A 22,193-nucleotide genomic window follows, 5' to 3' on the forward strand; every position below is an offset into this window, starting at 1 on the left:
CAGCCAGCTCAATGAATTGGCTTCATAATATTGGAAGTGGCTAGCAGAAGAATTTTTTTAAGTTTCAAATACTTCTTCCTGGGAGTGTTACAAAAATAAGACTAGAGCAAGGAAATCTTAATGGTTTTGTTCTAACTGCTGACCCAAGTTCTTTGCAAAGTGTTTCTGGTACTACAGCTGCTTTTAAAATTCAAAAAAGTTTAAATTTAAAAGTAGACCATTCTAAATACTAGATTTTAAAACAAAAACATCTATTTGTTTGTTTCATTCTTCAGGAGAATGTGTATGAGATATTTTAAAGTTTCCCATTCAGTCATCCCCGGGGTTGCACTTCTAGGTAAATGATGATGCTCCTCTGCTGTTCATCTCCAGAAATATCTGATTTTTAAGCAGAACGTGGTCCTGCAAACACATTTTTATTTGCCACTGGATTTCTCCATACTACTACTGGAGATTGGTGGTCATGTAGATATCTACTGGTGGAAACTGCTGGCCCAATATATTTTTTTTGTGACTGCCATTAGAAAGTTTTCACTCTGGCTAGCAACACAGTAACGTGAAGATAGCTTAAAGAGCGATTTTAAAATTGAGGTGATGTGTGCTGGCTTGCTTGGTGGCAGATGCTACTCACTGGCCTGCAGAAGATCCCTTGTTTGATTTTACCCAACCGGCCAAAGATGCTGTAGAGGTAGTGTTCACAGCCCCCAAGGGGTGGGGGCACTGCAGGGGAGGAGTCATGGTCATTGCCCAAGGGCAGTGATATTGACTCCCAGCCTTCGAAGGCCATCAACAGGTTGGGTTTTCAGAATATCTGTAATGAATATGTATATGAGAGACTTGTATGCTCACTGCCTCCATTGCATGCCAGTCTCTCATCTTATACGGGCCGATACAGTACAGTGCGCTCCATCAGAGCGCACTGTTAACCCTCCATTGGACGCGCGTTTTCGACACGCTAGTGTTACCCCTTTTTCAGTAAGGGGCCGAAAACGCACGTCCAAGCCCCCCGAACCTAATAGCGCCCGCAACATGCTAATGCATGTTGATGGCCCTATTAGGTATTCCCGCGCGATTCAGAAAGTAAAATGTGCAGCCAAGCCGCACATTTTACTTTCAGAAATTAGCGCCTACCCAAAGGTAGGTGCTCATTTCTTCGAGCACCGGGAAAGTGCACAGAAAAGCAGTAAAAACTGCTTTTCTGTGCACCCTTCGACTTAATATCATGGCGATATTAAGTTGGAGGTCCCAAAAGTTTAAAAAAGTAAAATAAAATAAAATTTGAAGTCAGCTCGTGGGTCGCAAACCAGCAATTTTGCTGGCATCCGGTTTCCGAACCCGTGGCTGTCGGCGGGCTCGAGAACAGACGCCGGCAAAATTGAGCGTTGGCTGTCAAACCCGCTGACAGCCGCTGCTCTGGTCCAAAAGGAGGCGCTAGGGACGCGCTAGTGTCCCTAGCGCCTCCTTTTGCCTGTTTTTACCGCCGGGCCTAATTAGCATACAGAATCGCACGCACAGGAGAGTGGGCGTTCGTTCGCTCTCCTGTGGACTTTACTGTATCGGCCCGATATTGATTGGAAATATCCTGAAAACCTGACCTGTTGGTGGCCCTCGAGGGCTGGGAGTGGATGCCACTGCTCAAAGGTGACACCTAGTGGCCAAATATTTGGTCCCATGATGCTGAGTTCTGGAAGGAGATCTGGTGTATGGTCCTGGCCAAGGACTTCCTCTTCAATGACCAAATGAAGTATGTTGGGAGGGGATATAACATAGGGGTAAAATTCATGAGTAATTGTGAATTCAGGGTCACAGCACCATGATCCCAGCCCTGGTTCCGATTGAGCTGCAAGTACAAAGGAGCAAGCAGGAGCTGCCGGGTAAAAATCTATATCTGAAGGAGGTGCGATCATAATAGCATGTGCCCCTCTTTTATTCTAAGAAAATGTGACAACACAAAGTAACTGAATCAAAAAAAGAAAATTTGAATTAGTTATATTTGTATACCCAAGTAAGCGATACAGAGGAAGCAATGTGCAGATTGCTGTTTTGAGCACAGTGGAGTAGTAGTCTTAATGAAATGAAAGACAGCTAAATAGTTGTTTTGAATCGACATTGCTTATTAGGTTACATTGTGCTTTTATGTGTGTGTTGTGGAGAAAGCAGCGTGAGGAGCATTGGAGTAGAGGATCACTTTCCAGCTTGCAGAGAGTGTGTTGACAAGAAATTAGATTTCTTAGGGGAAGAAAACCATTTTTAAAAACTCTTCCTATTGCCGAATGCAAGCCTTGACAAATTTTTCTTTGGATTGAGGAGCCAGCCCAAAAATCTAGAAGCCACCAGACTTGGGAGGGGTACAGGGGGAAAGCGGGCTAACTTGTCCATCTAACGCTGGTTGTGCCATAAGGTAGTCCTAAAATTATCCAGATAAGGGTTACTGTGCCTGGAAGTGAGAGAAGAGGAAAGGGAGAGCAAAGAAAAGTTAAAAATTAAAAAAAAAAAAAAAATCAAAGGAAAGAAGCAAAGAAAAAGTTATATAGCAAAATAACCAAAAAAAGCAAAAGAAAATTAAGTTCCCTGACTCAAAAAATGTATTTAGATAGTTTAAGTCTTCCTAAATATTTTTCATAGGTGAACTTAATTAAAATTAAAGAGCTGGAAAGGGTCCTTTTCTTATACAATTAGGAACCTTTGAATATTTTCTGTGTGTAGTGAATCCATTCAGGCAACAGATGTTTTATAATAATTTTTGGCTGGTATAAATGGGAGGAAAATTGAGTCCTGGGAGGCTCACAAATAAGTGTTAGTCCTTATCCCACTTTGAAAGTGAAAAGGGACATATATCTGAAGTGGGAGAGACTGGGGAGGGGATACCCTCTGGATAGAATAAGGGATGCACTAGAATATACAGAAGGGACAATTAGAATATTTTTTTTGTTTCACATTGGATGGTGCTTACAGGTATGACCTTGTGATGTACTGTAGAATTGTTTGCTATATTTTATACTTCCGATTTCCATTGATTGCACAGTTTGCAAAATCTTGTACCATAAAAGTGTGAATATTGATAATACCATACGCTTGTTTAAACTTTAACTGCTTCCCTGATTCAAAAACTCACCCAAGGCAGTGTCTAGAGAAACATGCATAATAAACACAAAATACAATTAACAAATAACAATAAAATAAACTACACTATTATTGACTCAGTCTCTGAATTGTTTAAGATTTTGCAGGTGTAAAGTTGGTGACGACTTTCTGTCTCTTCACAGACCTGATCACTTAAGTTGTCACGTGAAGCATGTCCATTCTACGGAGAGACCCTTCAAATGCCAAGTAAGGAGAACATTGATCATGCCCAGTACACTAGCACCAGTTAAGTTTCAGTATTGGAACTGAATACCATTCATTTTGTCCCTAAATATGACTACTGCAAGTGTTACTGTCTTTTTCTTTTTTTTTTTTTTAAAGCTGATGACATCTGTCTGAAATGCTTTCCTTCCAGTGTAACATGATAAGGCCATTTATTACAGCTAATAATGGTTCCTATTCATGAGGACTAGTCCTGCGGCTGCTAGCACTCCAGGACAAGTGTGCTAACACTCGATCACTGAAGGGGGAAAATAGTTTTTGAAATGGCTTTAGCGTGGAGAAACCTCTAGAATAAAAAGCCAAAACTGGAGAACCACAAAGATACAGCAAACTCTTCACCCCACAAGTTGTTCACAAGTAATATTTAATGATCCCTGTTGATGATGGTATAAAGAGTCTGCTTTCTGTGTCGGTGAAATTGTTTAACAATATGAATACGTTTAGGCATGTAACGACTCAGGCTAAATGTTAGTTACTGTACTTGCTGTAGCCATGGTCAAAATTTTTTGTTTAGAAACTTTTATGTACCGCTTTCAGACCAAAAAGACAAATCAGTGGTGTTCAACATCTTGCAACATAATACAGTTGCAAAAACAAAAAAAATAAATCACATCATAGATCCTGAACACCAACCATTAACCTCCCTGACAGGAATAAAGCCATGTTTTCAGCTGTAAACATATTATTGGTAAACCTCATTACTGATGCAAAATAGACCTTTCAGCCCTTTGGGTCTTTTTCTGTAGATACAGAATTGGAGGAAATCTTTAGAAAATCAGGTTCATGGTGCAGAGCGAGCAGCAGAATTGAAGATAGCTGTTCCTGTGGTTGGTGTTTGCCAATCACCTAACATGCATTATTAAACTGATGTATTTTAATATGAAATAAATTCTTTTATACTGAGTGTAAAGTTCACCAGCTGAAGATCCATAGGAATAACAGGATTATGTTTTGAGTAACTGATTCATTGCATTTGCTGGAAAGGTACTCATGTTTATAACATGGCTTACTATGTGAAGCCAGTTTGTTGGATCTGTTCTTATTTTTATGGGGGGAGGTTAGGGGAGAGACTAATAGGAGATCTGAATGTCTGTTTTATACTGAGTTACAACTTACAAATATATACAATCTCAGCCAGTTTTCCACCCCAAATGAGCATTGATGAAAATTTTGCAAATAGGTCTAAAGATGATACTCTATTAGTAAAACTGATAGTCAAATGCAGGGAAGGATATGGTTTGTGGCTTTTCTTGAGGATTGTTTGTGCTTTAACCTAGCTACATTTATTATTATTTATTAAAACAATTTATATTCCACATATAATGGGATCCCATGCTAAGCAGATTACAACAGTAAAAGTACAATAAACAATCTAAAATTATGAATTCTAAAACCATCTAAATTACAGTACACACTTCATAGATAAGTAATGTTAGTTTTGAACAAAACATCTCTAGGATGTGCATGTAACTCTGGTTGCCGTGGGTGCACATCAAGAGAACATTTTATTCCCACCCCAGCAATGGTCCAAGCTGCTGCTATGGAACTTAGCATGAAGACTCCATACTGGGCTGGAGGGCAGTAGGGTGCCCTTCACATGCAAACAAACGCCTCCCACTTCCAAATTCCAGAGAAAATTATTGCTCATGGATTTTCATGAATATGTAAATATGCTAAACTTTTACCCTCTCAACCTAGCTGGTTAGAGGTTGTATGTGTGTGCCCAGTGCAAAGAGCTCCTAGCTCTAAGAAAATGAGCTTGATATCTGGAGGCTAGAGTGGCAGACCTGGAGGAACTGAGGCAGACAGATATATAGAGTAGACCTTTAGGGACATAGTAGCAGGTCCCAACTCCAATCTGGCAGCTCCTGTATTGCTTTGGAGAGGAGCAATATCATCTGTTTGGAGAGCATTACTCTGGTGTTGCAGGAATTGATCCTGTAGCAAGGTCTTGCCCTCCAGATGATACATTATCTTCTCGCAAGAGGATGAGTCTCCAAGGGCTAGTTAATACCCAGGAGAAGAAGGGTTAGGTTGACCATCATAGTTGGTAATTCGATTTATTAGAAATCTAGATAGGTAGGTGGCTGCTGAACATGAGGATTGCTTGGTAACTTACCTGCCTGGTGTGAAGGTGGTGGACCTCATGCATCCAGCAGCAGGATTTTACACAGTTCTGGGGAGGAGCAGGCTGTTGTGGTTCATGTGGGCACCAAAGACATAGGAAGGTTCTGGAAATCAAATTTAGGTAGAAAGTTGAAATCCAGAACCTTCAAGGTAGCATTCTCTAGAATGCTCCTGTTCCACCGCAGAGCTCCAGAATCTCACTGAGTGGATGAGATGATTGTGCAGGAAAGAGGGCTTGAGTTTTGTTAGGAACTGGGCAACATTTTGGGTAAGGAGGAACCTAGTCCGAAAGGATGGGCTCTATCTTAAACAGGGTGGAACCAGGCTACTGGTGCTTACCTTCAAAAAGGAGAGAGAGTAGCTTTTAAACTAGGACATGAGGGGAAAGCCAGCAGTCGCTCAGCAGTGCATGGCTCAGAGGGAGGTATCTTCAAAGGATACTAAAATAACAGGAGTTAGGGCAACCCAATAGAGAGGTTCCAATAAAAGTAGCCCATGTAGCTATGTTACTCCTATCCAACTGATAAGTAGATGAATACAAACTAAAAACATACTTTAAAATATCTACATGCTAATGCCAGAAGTCTAAAAAGCAATATGGAAGACTTAGAATATATAGCACTGATTGAAGAGGTAGACATAATTGGCATCTTGGAGACCAGGTAGAAGGAGGATAACCAATGGAACATTGCTATACCAGGGTATAAATAATTTTATGTGAATTTACTGCTGTATGTTAAGGTGTGATCCGCTTAGATTGATTATCTTTATAAGCGGACAAAAATATTTTAAATAAAGTATCGCAGTGATAGGGTCGATCAACGTGGTGGAGGGTGGTCCTTTATATTAGGGATGACAGAGTCCAACAAGATAAAGATCCTGAAGGAGACAGTAGAATCTTTATGCATAGAAATTCCCATGTGTGATGGTGAAGAGTATAGCGGTGGGGGTATACTTCTGTCCATCTGGCCAAAATGGACAGATGATGAACTGCTAACAGAGATTAGGGAAGCTAAGAAATTTGGCTGCACAGTAATGGGAGATTTCAATTACATTGTCCAGTCAATATTGGGGTAACATCAGGATATGCAAAGGAAGTAAAGTTTCTAGATGAAATAAATGACAGCGTCATAGAGTAGTTGGTCTGGGAACCGATGAAAGAGAGAACCATTTTAGACCTAATTCTAGTGGAACACAGGATTTGGTGTGAGGGGTAACAGTGGAGGGCCGATCAGTAACCGTGATCATAGTATGATCAAATTTGACTTAATGATTGGAGGAAGGACACTATATAAATCTACAGCTCTAGCATTAAACTTTCAAAAGGGGAGACTTTGATAAAATGAAGAAAATTGAAAAAATTGAAAGGTGCAGTTACAAAAGTTAAGAGTTTACATCAGGTGTGGTCATTGTTTAAAAATACCTTCTTGGAAGCCCAGACCCAATATATTCCAGGCATTAAATAAAAATTGTTAGGAAGGCCAGATCACTGCCAGCATGGTTAAAAAGTGAGTGAAAGAGGATATTTTTAGCCAAAAGAGCTTCTTTAAAAAAAATTGAAAAAGGATCTAGCTGAATAGGAAAAAGCATAAACATTGACAAGATATATGTAAAGCATTGATAAGGCTGGCTAAAAGAGAATTTGAAAAGAAGCTGACCGTAGATGCAAAACTTCATGACAAAAACTTTTAAAAATACATCTGAAGCAGGAAACATGTGAGGGAGTCAGTTGAACCATGTAGATGATTAAGCAGTTCAAGGGCACTTATGGAAAATAAGGCTTTTGTGGAGAGTCTAAATGAATTCTTTGCTTTGGTGTTTACTGAAGAGGTTGTAGGGGAGATACCCATGCCAGAAACTCGATTCAATGGTGATCATTCAGAAGAACTGAAACAAATTGCAGTGAAGCTGGAAGATGTAATAAGGCAGATTTGGAAAAACTAAAGAATAGCAAATCACCTGGACCAGATGGTATACACCTCAAAGTTCTGAAAGAACTAAAAAAATGAAATTGAGGATCTATTACTAGTAATTTGTCACCTATCATTGAAATTGTCTATTGTACCCAAAGATTGGTGGGTGGCCAATGTAACCCTGATCTTTACAAAGGGCTCCAGGAGTGATCCAGGAAACTGTAGAGTCTGACTTCAGTGCCAGGAAAAATCATGGAACTATTCTAAAGAACAAAATACATAGAACATATAGAAATATATGGTTTAATGAGACACAGCCAGCATGGATTTTCACAAGTGAAGTCTTGCCTCACAAATCTGCTACATTTTTTTGAAGGGCTTAATAAACATGTAGATAATGGTAAGCAGGTGGATGTAGTATATTTGGGTTTTCAGAAGTCCTCCATGAGAGACTCTTGAGAAAATTAAAAAGTCACGGGATAGGAGGCAATGTCCTATTATGGCTTACAAACTGGTTAAAATATAGGAAACATAATAGGACTAAATAGTTCATTTTCTCAGTGGAGAAGGGTAACAGTGGTGTGCCATAGGGATCTATACTGGGACTGGTGCTTTTTAGTATATTTATATATGATCTAGAAAGGGGAACAGTGAGTTAAGTGATCAGATTTGCAGATGACACAAAATTATTCCAAGTTGTTAAATCAGAAGCAGATTGTGAAAAATTGCAGGACCTTGTGAGATTGGAAGAACGGGCATTCAGATGCAATTTAATGTGGACAGGGAAAAGTAACACCCACTTTAGTTTCAGTTAGGTTCCATAATAGGAATTACTAAACAGGAAAAGGATCCAGTTGAATAAAACGGACAATGTCATAATGCCTCTGTATCGCTTCATAGTGAGGCTGCATCTGGATTTTCCGTTCTGTTAACCGCATCTCAAAAAAAGATATAGTTGTATTGGAAAAGGTATAGAGAAGGGCTACCAAAATGCTAAAAATGATGGAACAGCTCCCCTATGAGGAAAAGCTAAATAGGTTAGGGCTGTTCAGCTTGGAGAAAAGACAGCTGAGGGGGGATATGATAGAGGTCTATAAAATCATGAGTGGAATAGAACACAAGTGTAAATCAGTTTACTCTTTCAAAAATACAAAAACTAAGGGACAGTCCATGAATTGGGTAAGTAGCAAAATTAAAACAAATTGGAGAGAATTTGTTTTAATTAAGCTTTGGAATTCATTGCCGGAGGATGTGGTTAAGGCATTTAGTGTAGCTGGGTTTAAAAAAAAAAGGTTTGGATAAGTTCCTGGAGGAGAAGCCTATATATTATTAACTTAAGTAGACTTGGGGAATCGCCATTGCTTATCACTGCAATAGCAGCATCGGATCTATTTACTGTTTGGGATCTTGCCAGGTACTTGTGACCTGGATTGGCCACTCTTGGAAACAGGACCCTGGGCTTGATGGACCCTGTCCCAGTATGGCAATTCTTATGTTCTTAGCTTTTTTTTTTTTTTTTTGAGTAATAGATTGCGATGTCTTTTAAACTATAAATTGTCAGCTAAAAGTGTTCTATTTTTTGGAAAATTAAGGGCTTTTTTTCCCGTCGATAGCAGGGATGAATTAGCCATGCTGTCCTGGGATCTGTCAATCAGGTCCGGGAGGCGGAGCTTGATAAAGCAGAGGATAGATCTTTGTTCCCTCTGCGGCTGCGCGTGGGTTCCCGCGCAGGAAGTACAGATTCTCCTCAGTCTGTTCTTTCCGCGCGCGGGATCGCACGCGGAGCCAACACTCTCCTCAGAATGTCAAAATCGGGCTTCAAGCGCTGCCGCTGTGGTAAGGTGATGTCGGTCACGGATGGCCATGACCGGTGTTACCGATGCCTCGGCGGTAGCCATGATGTCCCGAACTGCGAATTCTGCTCCAAAATGTCTCCCAGAGCCAAGCGACAGCGAGCGTATCGCTTACAAGAACTTCTAAGTACCTCAGACCCCTCTGAGGTACACTCTTCACCGGGCCCGGTGAAAAAGTTGAAGTATTCCGCTCCAAGGACGGCGTCGTCGGACACCACACGCCCCAGTGACAAGAAGGTAGGAAAACAGGGCTCTGTTTTTCCCAAAAAACACGGAGCGCCCAGTATTTCGAGCAGAGACTCGAAGTGTGGCCTATCGCCAAACAAGCGCGCAGACATGGCGCACAAAGAAGGACATAAGACGGCGCCGGAAACTCCACGGAGTGAGTCGACGCAGAAGATGGCGCCGAGTCCGAGGGCGCGGACACTCACGGCGCCGAAGATACGTCATGAGGCGGCGCCGAGTGCAACGGCGCCGATCTCCAAACACCGTACGGCGCCGGGATCAGGCCACCAGGCCAAGATGAAATCGGCCCACCATAGAGCTCCGAAGCAGACGGCGCCGAAGACATCTACTTACTCGGCGCGGGGGAAATCCGACCACGCGCCGTCTCTTTCGGCGCCGTCTAAGATGCCAGCGCCGACAAGGGCGCAGGAGATATCGGAGCCGTCGACGGTACAGGAATCACTGGCAACCATACCAGCACAAGAGACGTCGGCGCCGACAACGGCGCGGAAACCAGGCTCCAGGGCTGATTCACCAGGAACATCAGCTCCAAAGAAGGTACCAATGCCATCGGCCTCACACAAGACAGGAGTACATAAGAAGAGAACCTCCGAGTTGGGGTCAAAACCACGTCCAAAGAAGCGACCACTCCCTGCCTCACCTGACTCTTCCTACAAAAGTGACAGAGAATCAGGGAAGAACTTGACAGGCACAGAGGGACGGTTTGTCACAGAACATACGGAAAAACGTCCAGAATGGTACTCCCTCTCAAAACATCAGAAGGAGCATTCCCACAAGCGTAGTAGGAAATCACCTTCCAGAGAATCTAGGGCCTACACGAGGCAGTCTTCACATGACTCAAATACCTCAAAAACGAGACATGCTATGCAGGGACGAGAAGCTCACCATCGACGCAGACAGGACAGGGCGGTCAGCCCGTCCACCTCCAGATCATCCAAACGATCCAGGTCACGGAGATCACATTCCCCTATTTATGTGACTTCCTCTCAGGCATCTTCTCCATCCAAGACCTCCAGCACACCAAAGGGTGCGACTAGACCTAGTACAAGCCACCATAGACCAGAGATGACAAAAGCCACCAAAGATGCGTTCTGGCAATTATCCCAATCCTTGGCGGGATTTTATAGCACATTGGAATCATCATTCAAGTTGGGGAAGGATTCCAGGAATACACAACCGGAATCGGAAGACACACCCCCATCGCCTGACAGGGATGATACACTAACCTCGCCTGATCGAGATACTCCTCAACCCTCTCCACATCATTGGACCTCACCAGAACACTTCCAATCACCGACTGAATCCCCCACATCATCCACGGGGTATCCCTCGGATGTTCCAGACACTCAACCGGAACCATACTCTCCCCCGGAGGACTTGTCATATCCTCGCTTTTTAGAAAAGATGGCGAACATCCTCCATTTACAATTTCTAAAGGAACCTGACCCTAGAGCAGAGACCCTAGGACTGTTAAAATTTTTGATGTACCGGGGGAACCCACCTCCCTTCCGCCTCATGATCTCCTGCACAAACTCATGTTAAAGTCATGGGAAACTCCCTTCTCTCTGCAGGCCGTATCTAGGAAATCAGATATTAAGTTCCGTATAAAGAAGGAAGCTCCGTACGCACTCCCTCAACTGCCTCACGAGTCCGTAGTGGTGGAATCGGCAATGCAGCGCTTTAGAAAACAAAAGCTTCATGCCACATATCCCCCCAATAAGGACCTTAAGTACCTAGACGAAATTGGGAGGAAAATCTATCAAAATTCAATGCTCACTACTCGTATCATCCACCACCAATTTTACATGATTCAATACATGTACGAGTGCATACAGGCCACTAAAGGATTCCTCTCCACAACAGCGGAGAAATTACCACAAACACTTCATGATATGGAGGAATGCTCAAGGCATCTCCTACGTTCCATGTACGAGGGAATGGAGACTTCAGCAAGAGCGTCGGCCACAGCCATAGCGGCGCGGAGAACCGCGTGGCTACGTTCCAGTTCTATTAGAGAGGATGTGCATGAAAAACTCGCTAACCTTCCATGCACAGGAGAACACCTTTTCGGCACCAAACTACAGGAGACGGTGGGAAAACTAAAGGAAGAAGCATTAGCGGTACAGTCGCTGCAATCGCACCAACCTTACCAGTCTTCCAGATGGGGCTACCCATACCCTCGCAGATCGTCATATGGACGTCGTCCATATCGCTCTTATCAAGGATATCGTGCTCAACCGTATTCTACATACCAGAGACCACAATCTAGCCAACACACAGCTCAAATTCCACGAAGGGGTAAACAACGGGCGCCCCGTCAACAAACCCAGACACAACCGGCGGCAGCTAAGCCGGTTCAATCTTTTTGAATCTAATGCCACCACCACATCCATCACTACCGCCGGGACGAATCCAAGCTCGTCTACAAGTGTGGGAACATATAACATCAGACCAATGGGTTCTCGACATTGTACGTCAGGGGTATCATCTACATTTCAGTCAAAGCCTCACCTTCCACAATTCACCTCTCCAAACCAGCTGCGGTCTCACCCACAGCTTCAACAGGAGATATCCCTCCTTTGTCAAGCAAAGGCCATAGCACTTCTTCCCAAGAACTTTCACAACCAAGGTTTCTATTCCCCATACTTCCTCATCCCAAAGAAATCAGGCGGCCTACGTCCGATCTTGGATCTACGCGAACTCAACAAATTTCTGGTAAAGGAAAAATTCAAAATGGTATCCCTGAAGTCAATCCTTCCACTCTTGCAGACCAACGACTGGATGTGTTCAATCGACCTGAAGGATGCATACACCCACATTCCAATGCACCCCTCTTCCTGGCGTTACCTATGCTTTCGTTACCAGCACAATCATTACCAGTACAGAGTACTCCCCTTTGGGTTATCAGCTGCACCCAGAGTGTTCACCAAGTGCATGGTAGTGGTGGTGGCTCACCTCAGACTACAGGGAATGACAATCTTCCCTTATTTGGACGATTGGCTAGTAGTAGCTCCGACCCGAGAACTGCTCAACTCTCACCTACATCTCATCCTGCAATGCTTGCAACAATTGGGGTTGGTAGTCAACTTCCAGAAGTCTCACTTACAACCGACGCAACAACTCCAATTTATAGGAGCATATCTGGACACTACGCGAACCAGAGCATATCTACCGCAGGACAGACAACTTCAGTTACGACAGCTCTTACTGAAGTTACACACGAAGCGGAGAACATCAGCACGCCAGGTACTAGTAATACTCGGCCACATGGCGGCAGCCAATTTCCTTGTTCCGAATACCAAATTACACATGAGAAGATTACAGTGGGGACTCAAACGACAGTGGAAACAGCATTCGCAGCCTCTCACTCAGTCAATCCTCTTAACAAGGGAAATGCTCAGGGACATAGCTTGGTGGCTCCTTCCATCCACCCTAGTGAAGGGAGCTCTCTTTCGACAGCCTATACACAACACAGTCCTCACGACAGACGCTTCCCGAAAGGGCTGGGGAGCACATCTACAGGTATACGAGACGCAGGGATTATGGACGTTAGCAGAACAATCCCTACAGATCAACTTACTGGAGCTGCGAGCAATTCGACTGGCGTTGCAAGCATTCCAGACATTCTTGCGTGGCCGCAGACTCATGGTATATACGGACAATCAAGTGGCAATGTTCTATATAAACAAACAAGGGGGCTCAGGCTCCTGGATCCTGTGCAGAGAAACACTACAGATTTTCCACCTAGCTCAAAAACAGAGCATCCATCTTCAGGCTACGTATCTGCCAGGAATAGCAAACACAAGAGCGGACAAGTTAAGTCGTATATTTCATCCCCACGAATGGTCCCTCAATGGGGAAGTAATTCTCCACATATTCAACAAGTGGGGAACTCCGACAATAGACCTGTTTGCTACGGAACACAACACGCAGCTTCCCAAGTTCTGTTCCATCCATTCCAGCAGGCTCAGGATAGCACAGGACGCTTTTCTGATCACGTGGTCTTCAGGCCTACTATATGCCTTTCCACCGATCCCTCTGATCACCAGGACCATACAAAAGTGCATAGCAGACAGGGCACAAATGATACTCATCGCCCCAGCTTGGCCACGCCAACCATGGTACAGTTACCTCCTTCGCCTTTCCGTGGACGATCCGATCAGACTTCCGAATCGTCCAGACCTTCTACTTCAGGAGCAAGGAACGCTGCTCCATCCGCTACACTCCTCCCTCCATTTGACAGCCTGGAGGCTGACAGGTGGTTGCTAACACAACAAGAAGTTTCTCAGAGGGCTCAGCTCATACTTCTCGAATCCAGGAAACCCTCCACTAGATTGAACTATAGTTACAAGTGGAAGAGATATACCTCATGGTGTCTTTTGAACCAGGTTTCTCCCGTGGATTGCACGCCTCAACAATTACTGGATTATCTGCACACCCTATACGAAGCGGGCTTAGCAACAGCATCCATTCGAGTCCATCTGAGCGCTATTGCAGCCTACCATAGGCCAGTTAATAATGTAACAATAGCGGCTCATCCTCTTCTTGCTCGATTTCTCAAAGGCATGCTCCACATTAGACCACCGTACAAGAAGCCGGCAGTTCCATGGAACATCAACATAGTATTAGAACAACTTATGCGTTCTCCATTCGAACCCATGGAATCCGCACACTTAAAATACCTAACCTGGAAAGTAGTATTTCTTGTCGCAGTCACTTCAACGAGACGTGTAAGCGAACTACAGGCATTGGTTCATTATGAACCATACCTACAGTTTTTCCATCAGAAGGTAGTACTAAGGACGCATCCCTCCTTCCTGCCAAAGGTCGTGTCACAATTTCATATCAAACTATTGACTTACCAACCTTTTTTCCAAAGCCGCATGCCAATGAACGCGAGTCATTACTGCATACCCTAGATTGTAAGAGAGCATTAGCTTATTACAGAAATAGAACAGCTGCTGCTTCACGACCATCTCAACTATTTTTGTCCTTTGACCCTAAAGGGCCTGGACTTCCGGTCACAAAACGGACCATTTCGAGCTGGATTATCCAATGCATCCAGTTCTGCTATAACAAACAGAACTTACCATTACTTCCAAAACCTAAGGCTCACCAGGTGCGGGCCCTATCAACCACGTGGGCTCACCTCAGGAATATTCAGCCCATAGATATATGCAAGGCGGCGACTTGGACATCGCTTCACACTTTCACAGCACATTACTGCTTGGATCAACAAGCTTCGGCGGATACGATGCTAGGTCAGATAATCCTACAATCCGCAACAGCTCAGACAAAGTGATTGCCACAACCATTTCACGTTCAAAAAAAAAAAAAAAAAAAAAAGATACACTGAACGTGATTGGGAGCTTGGAACTCCCAGGACAGCATGGCTAATTCATCCCTGCTATCGACGGGAAAAAACAAGTTTGCTTACCGTAAACGTTGTTTCCGTAGATAGCAGGATGAATTAGCCATGCTGACCCACCCTCCTCCCTGGCAATCAACTATTTTTCGATCTACCACTGCTTAATCACAGACTGAGGAGAATCTGTACTTCCTGCGCGGGAACCCACGCGCAGCCGCAGAGGGAACAAAGATCTATCCTCTGCTTTATCAAGCTCCGCCTCCCGGACCTGATTGACAGATCCCAGGACAGCATGGCTAATTCATCCTGCTATCTACGGAAACAACGTTTACGGTAAGCAAACTTGTTTTTATTTTTTTAAATAACATTTACCCCGTTAAAATGGTAGGCACTAGTTATTAAAATAAAGAGTGATCAGATTTTGTGGTGGATCTATGTTTTGTTAGTGAGCTCGCAAGAGAGAGTATAGCCAGTGAAGGAGGCTATACTAATTCAGACCCTTTTCTAGAGAAGAGAGTACTGTAGGAGTTGAGAAACGTGATGCAGTTTTACAGGGCAGCATACTTAAAACTTGATCCTCTTGTGCTGTCATAACAGAAGAGACTGGTGCCAGCTGTAACATCATAGGTTCTATATTAGGTTGCGTAACATTGAAATAAACCTTGCTGTCATCAGCATGATGCTACCAGTTCCATTTTGAGTAGCTGAGATTTGGTGATGTGGTTATGATCTGTGTAATGCCTCAAGGATATATTTAGAAAGAACAGGATGGATGTGCTGTAAACCATTCCTGCCTTCTCTTTGCAGACCTGCACTGCGGCCTTTGCCACCAAAGACAGACTGCGGACACACATGGTGCGACACGAAGGCAAGGTATCATGCAATATCTGTGGGAAACTCCTTAGTGCAGCGTATATTACCAGCCACTTAAAAACGCACGGGCAGAGCCAAAGCATCAACTGCAGCACCTGTAAGCAAGGTAAAAAGTATCAAGGTAAGCACATGGTCAGAAGGTTATTTTTGCCTTGCGTTGCCTTTTAAGTAAGCTACTTTTAGCTGCTTAAAGGGATGCTCATTGTGGTTAGTAAGGTCTGGCATTTCACTTTATTTAGGTTGTCTTTGGGATGCAAAAGTCAACAGGGTGGTGAAGCACATGCCATCAGTTTGTACAGAAGGTAAAGATGAAAGTGTGGAACAGAGTTCAACTTGTCCACTTGCATTCTGCACCTTCAAGATGCACTAAGACACCAAGTGAACAGACGACACCCATAGACTACAGTTTTAGGGTTGCACTGATGGAAATACAAATACAACTGGTGGTTGTGCTTGAGAATTTAAATATGGGGAAATAAAAGGTGGTACTTTTTTTTTTTTTAACTGGACTAGCATAATATATTTCTTTACTAGCTGTTAGGACCCACAGCTATAAGTGAAAGAAATATATTAAGTTGTGTGTCCAATAAAAAAAAAAAGATACCGCCTTATAAGGGGGGGGGGGGGGGTTCTGTTCATTCAGGTGGACTAACACTGCATTCACACTATCTTTTTATCAGAAATGTAAATGTCTGTGAACTGTCCGGAGAAAACTCCATTCCCAAAGTGTAGTGGTGATCCTTGTACGATTTTTCAGGCTCTGCATATGCCAGGAATTAATGTTTGCATACAAACCATTACCGTACCACAAATATATTCATCTAGCAAGTACCAGCACGCTTCAGATCAGTGATCTGACCTTTGAGCTCTGCTCCAGGCACTCTGCCTTCATGCCAAGTGCTGTTGGAATTCAAGTGCAGCACAGAATGGGTTTTTAAGATCCAGACCAATGTTTCAAATCCTGTGGGTCAGAACTTAGACATTTGAGTGAGTCACACTCTGTTTCAATTTAATGTGTTTATAAAAAGCCAGTAGGACAGACTACAAAAGTGGTTTGTTCTACTCCAGGCCTATCATAGGAAAAGAGGGATTTTAGCTTTTTAACATTAAGAAATGTAATCTGGAGCGATAGATATGTGGCATTATATCTGCTGAGGGTCTTGAAGAGGAAAGCAGTTGAGAGTCTGCACCTTGTCCTTTTGAAATAAACTATGTACATTTCCCAGGCTTTCATCATCGCAAACATTAGTTCTCTCCTCCAAGATTTAATTACAGACATTGTTTTACCCCATCATGCCCCCTCTCAAAGTTCTGTCTCAGTGCTGATGTTGCCTTACTGCTGGAGATGCAGCCGTTCAGTACTTGGGTGCTCAGTACGAGCTCTCCCTCGGTTAATATGGAATTGCTGGTGTCCACCAGCCTGAAAAGTCAGGAGTCCTGTGCGGCTTACCCCTTCAGTGCTGAAGCTTTCATTCAGCATCATTGGTTTGACCAACTGTTGGAGAATGGGCCTTCCTGTTTGGAAGATAAATTTAGGATGTCTACATCAACAGTACAACTCTGTGGCTGCCTCTACACCAGGAGCATATGCATCTTACAACTGAATCATATTTTATACCTGTCCTGAGAACACCAAGGCTGACTCGCAACATAAATAAAATCATTGGTAAAACTCCCAAGTTACTATAAGTAGAAGGGGATACAGGATATAACTCCTTATCGTCCCCCAGATCAGTCCAGACGATTGGGATGGAGACCGAGACAGAGAAGAAAAGCTTTACTGTAGTGCTGGTACTTAAGGTACTGTGCCACTTGCAGTCGCTCAGTATTTCTCAGTCTACAGCAGAGATGGTAGAGGTGCAAAATCTGCAGTCGGACTTGGACCAAATTGCTCCCAGGGATGTTAGGTCATGGATTGGGACTGTCGCCTTGGCAGAATAGGGGCGAGCAGAGGGTTGGTGGTCCCCGTTTAGCTAGTGCCCTGTCCTGGAGAGGAGTTTGACAGCCAGTAGCTCCGGCTCTTTCATTCCCAGCCCTCCCTTCCCTCTGATTGGCTGTATCTTTTGAGCCCCTCCACGCAGGGAATTTTTTTTCTTTTTGTGCTGGTTAGGGGGTATTTTTTGGGCTACCATCGCATCAAGACAAGGGTCCTGAGATGCCATCAGAGGAAGCAGCAGAAGGCCTCAGCCTGCATCGGAGGGGAGGCTGACCGAGAGTTCTATTTGCAATGCATACAGACGGAGAACAGCAGTGCACTGTCAAGGGGGAGAGGGCTGAAGGTTTGCTGAGGCTTGGTAGAATTTGCTCTGCAATTTCCTGCATAGCTGCAGAGAACATGACCACACCCAATGAGCGCAGGAAGTCATGCTCGGCCTGCGGGTCTAGGTTGCAGGCAGCGGAGGGGGGCATTGTTCCACCTGCATAGGTGGTGGGTTGCTCGGGAGCCCCTAGGTGGAAAAAATTGGCAGAGGTAAAAAATTAAAAAATTGGCAAGCAGGAAGCAGTAGTCCCGGAGTTCTGAGGCTGTCTATCCTGGAGATTGCGGCCACGCAGGAATCGTGGCCATTTTGTCGTCCTCTCCCACGGTGCATGGAATATCGGGGAAGAGGACTGCTGATCCCTTGGAGTTAGTCTGTGGTGGAAACATTTCTGTGCCCCGCCCTGAACATAGGAAGTGCAGGTAGCAAATATTTTGGAATAAATATTCCTTCCAAGGCATGAGAAGAGGTTGTGGAGAAGACTCCCTAGAGACGAGGACGGAGCCAAGGATCCCTTGGAGGAAAGGGAAATCCCAGGGACGCAAATAGGGATGGATGAGCTGAAGCTGGTCTGATTCTTTTTAGAAGAGAGCAGTTGCACGGTATGACTTCCCAAGCCCTAGCAGTGCTTGGGATAAAGAAGGCCCAGTCAGTTTGAGGCAGGGGCCTCATAACTGGGCAGGCGTGCTGCAGCCAGTCCAAGGGGGAGAGGGGAAGGGTGGGGATCAAGTAGCCAATAGGGCTCCCAACTGATTTAAAACTAAGCCGAGAAGCAGCGAGGGCTCAGAAGGAATACGGGGACGGAAGACGAGAGCAGGGCTTACCTTCCACGGTCCGTGCATGGGCAGAGGGAGGCTAGCGAGCAGTAGGGCATCCATTAAATGGCGTCTAGCACAAGTGGGTTAGGTGAGGGGTAGGGATCAAGTAAGGGGTTACTGGTCCCTACTGTGACAGGCCTCACCGGTACATCAGGGGATACTTGATGTTTGTGGGAGGGAAAAAAGTCCAGACACCAAAGATTACGCATGGGGGAAGCTTGTAGGGGGCGCCTGAAGTGGGTATAATTGGTCAAGCCCTGTTAATAGGCAGGGGGCTGTGGACATATGCGGTGGAGAGCACAGACCGAAATGGGTGACTAGTGTGGAGTTGGCCAAGTGGAGGCTTGGCATAAACAAATAGGCTTGACCTGCAAGAACCACCAGAGGATTGGTGGGGTGGCGGCACACTGCTCGGAGCAGCGGTGGCCACTGTGGCATTCACAGAAAGGGATGCCAGTGGGTACCATCTTCACGGAGCAGAAGGTTGGAGGGCTGATGCTTCACCGGGATTGCAGCAGCAAGCGGGGGATAACAGCATGAAGTCTTTGCCAGTGTGGGTGTAGGCCAGTCTCGGATTAATGTTAAGTTTGCGCAAAGTCTTTGTGTATGTTGTTTTCAAGTTCATGCTTGTATGGCTGTGGTCGTTTTTATCCACTCAGTAAAGAGCATTATGGAACTTGTATAGCGCCGTCGTTGGCAAGGGGTTGGGGCGGGATTTTGGGAAAGGAGACTGTGACAGAAATGGAACGTGAGAGGAAAGATTCCATTATGGAGGAGCTTATTGGTCCCCGTAAAGCTTTTCCCTTACTGGACAGTTAAGGCCCTGGTGTTTAAGAAATGGATTCTCCTGAAACCAGTCTGAAGGTGGGCAGGGCCATGGCTAAGTTTATATCTGCTGTTGGAGGATGCTTTGGAGCTTTTAAAGCTGTACAAGGTGAATGCTTTAGTTTTGACTGTTACTATCCCGGTAGAAGGTTGTGCATCCCTGAGGGATTCTCAGGACAGGGAGATGGAACTTCACCTCAAGAAAATGTTTAAAGTTTCAGCATCGGCGATCCTGGTAGTGGCTTCATGGCCGATGCCAATTTACTCTGGGTTCAACAGATTCCCGTGTGGATCTCGGAGGAGAAGACTAAGCGCCTATAGTCTGGGTTGGCTTTCAGGCTCATTCCACTAAGACTCAAGCTGCATCTTAGGTTCCGCGTCAGTTGGTGTCGCCACATTTATTTATTTATTTATTTATTTTATTTATTAACTTTTATTTACCGACATTCGTGCAGCACATCATGCCGGTTTACAATGAACTCAGGTGGAAAATACAGTGTAACGATAAAACAATATTTATAATAATGATAGTAAATAAATAACTGGCAATAACAATTAACAATGTGGGGATGGGGAAGAGAGGAGAACAAAGGCAGATAGAGAGATGAGAAGTAAAGGAATAAAAACTATAGGAATAGAGGGAAACTATGTACAGATGACGGAGTGCACAGGTCTCATTAACTTGAGTATAGGTATCAGTAACTTAAGTACAGGTTTCATTTACTTAAGGAGGGACTCATGAGGACTTGAAAGCCACCAGAATTACTTGGGCTATGGTGTTCATTCGGAGAAAGGTTATTTGAAGGAGATTGAAAGGTGTACGGGGGGGAAGGGGGTAGAAGGGGGAAGGGGGCGGCTGGGAGACAAAGGATTGGAAAGGTGACTAGGAGTGAAGAGGGGTAGGGGTGGGTCTGACGGAGGGGGGGAGCAGCCGGAGGATGGTCGAGACAGGGAGGGGCTGGAGGGAAGAATTTATGTTTGGTTTGTGTCAGGGTAGGCCTGTCGGAAGAGCCATGTCTTGACTCCTTTCTTGAAATTGTGGAGTGATGTCTCTTGGCGTAGGAGGGTGGCGTAGGAGGGTGGGGAGGGAGTTCCAGAGGGTGGGGCCAGCGATGGAGAACGCTCTCCCTCTGGTATGAGATGAATGTGCTGATTTGAGGGATGGTGTGTGGAGAGTGCCTGTGTGGGCTGCTGTTGTAGGTCGGTCAGAGGAGCGGTAGTGAGGCATCTCATCAAGCCAGGTGTGGTTGTGTTTATGAAGAGAGCTGTGAAGGATGGTTAGGGTTTTGTATTGTGAGCGGAAGGAGATGGGCAGCCAATGTAGGTCCTTTAGGATGGGAGTGATGTGGTCCCTTTTACGAGTACTTGTTATGATTCTGGCCATGGAATTTTGTAGAATCTGCAGGGGTTTGATGGTGGTGGCAGGGAGTCCTATTAGCAGGGAGTTACAATAGTCCAGTTTTGTGAGCATGGTGGTCTGTACGACAGTGCACATGGGGTCTGTACGACAGTGCCACATGGGATCTGCAAGGCAGCTACTTGGTCTTTTTTGCACGCTTTTACCAAGTGGTCTGTACGACAGTGCACATGGGGTCTGTACGACAGTGCCACATGGGATCTGCAAGGCAGCTACTTGGTCTTTTTTGCATGCTTTTACCAAGTGTTTTGCGAGATTGTGCTGCGAGCAGGTCCTTCGAGTTCTTGCCCAGTTTAGGGAAGCTTTGGTACATCCCAATCGTCTGGACTGTATCTGGGGACTAAGGAAGGAAAGAATTGGTTCTTACCTGCTAACAGGATATAACAATTGCATGAAATATACAAAAACAAAAAATCGAGCTCAGCTGGGATGACGAGCACCTACTACCATGACACTGAAAGACACTACACCCAACAGTCGGTATAAACAAAACAAAAAGAGCACTGAAAGGACTGAGCGCAGAACTATGCTTTCATCTGAACAAGTGCATTTTCAATGGATGCCTGCAAGTGCAAAAATAATTTGCTTGCCCAAATTCAAGTGGCAATTTTTTCCATCCAAAAGGATCTGAGTAGGTAAAAGCTTGTTGGTGAGCCACAGAAGATCTAATCAGTCTAAAAGAGGGAACCACCAACAAACTCTTCCCTCCCAAATTTGGCAAGCATCTTAGTACATATCTCCTCAACCTCTCCATAAGGTACACCAGGTCTGTTTCACGCCAAATCTTAAACTCTTAAAGTTGAAGATTTAAACTGTGATCAGGAATGTGTAGACAGCCAATGAGGTGAGAACGGTGGGGGGGGGGGGGGAATATATGATCTGAGTCTAGCCCCTGCCAGAAGCCTGGCTGCTACGTTCTGCATCATTTGATGTGAGTTTAGATTTTATACCCTGAACATCTGTTCATGTGTGTCAGCACATGCTATGCGATCCCCGCTACATTAAGAGCTTCACACAGTCTCATTCCCAGCACAGGCTTTGCCAGTCATAGCTAGTTTTGCTCTTCTCTTTTTCTTTTCATAATACTGACTCACGCATGCTCCTTTTTTCTTAAATTATTGAAACTGTA

General features: G+C 44.6%; 1 protein-coding gene across 2 annotated transcripts in view; it reads left to right on the forward strand.

Moving 5' to 3' along the window:
• Positions 1 to 22,193, forward strand: part of VEZF1 (vascular endothelial zinc finger 1) — a 64,595-nt gene that overhangs the window by 23,329 nt on the left and 19,073 nt on the right. Inside the window, exons 3-4 of one of the 2 annotated variants that reach the window (XM_029611828.1) lie at positions 3,222 to 3,330; positions 15,681 to 15,867. In XM_029611828.1, the coding sequence (XP_029467688.1) occupies positions 3,222 to 3,330; positions 15,681 to 15,867 (296 nt within the window). The remainder of the gene's footprint in view (positions 1 to 3,221; positions 3,331 to 15,680; positions 15,868 to 22,193) is intronic. The other variant, XM_029611829.1, reaches the window with a different exon arrangement.

Source organism: Rhinatrema bivittatum, chromosome 8 (genome assembly GCF_901001135.1).
Source record: "Rhinatrema bivittatum chromosome 8, aRhiBiv1.1, whole genome shotgun sequence".
NCBI lineage: Eukaryota > Metazoa > Chordata > Amphibia > Gymnophiona > Rhinatrematidae > Rhinatrema > Rhinatrema bivittatum.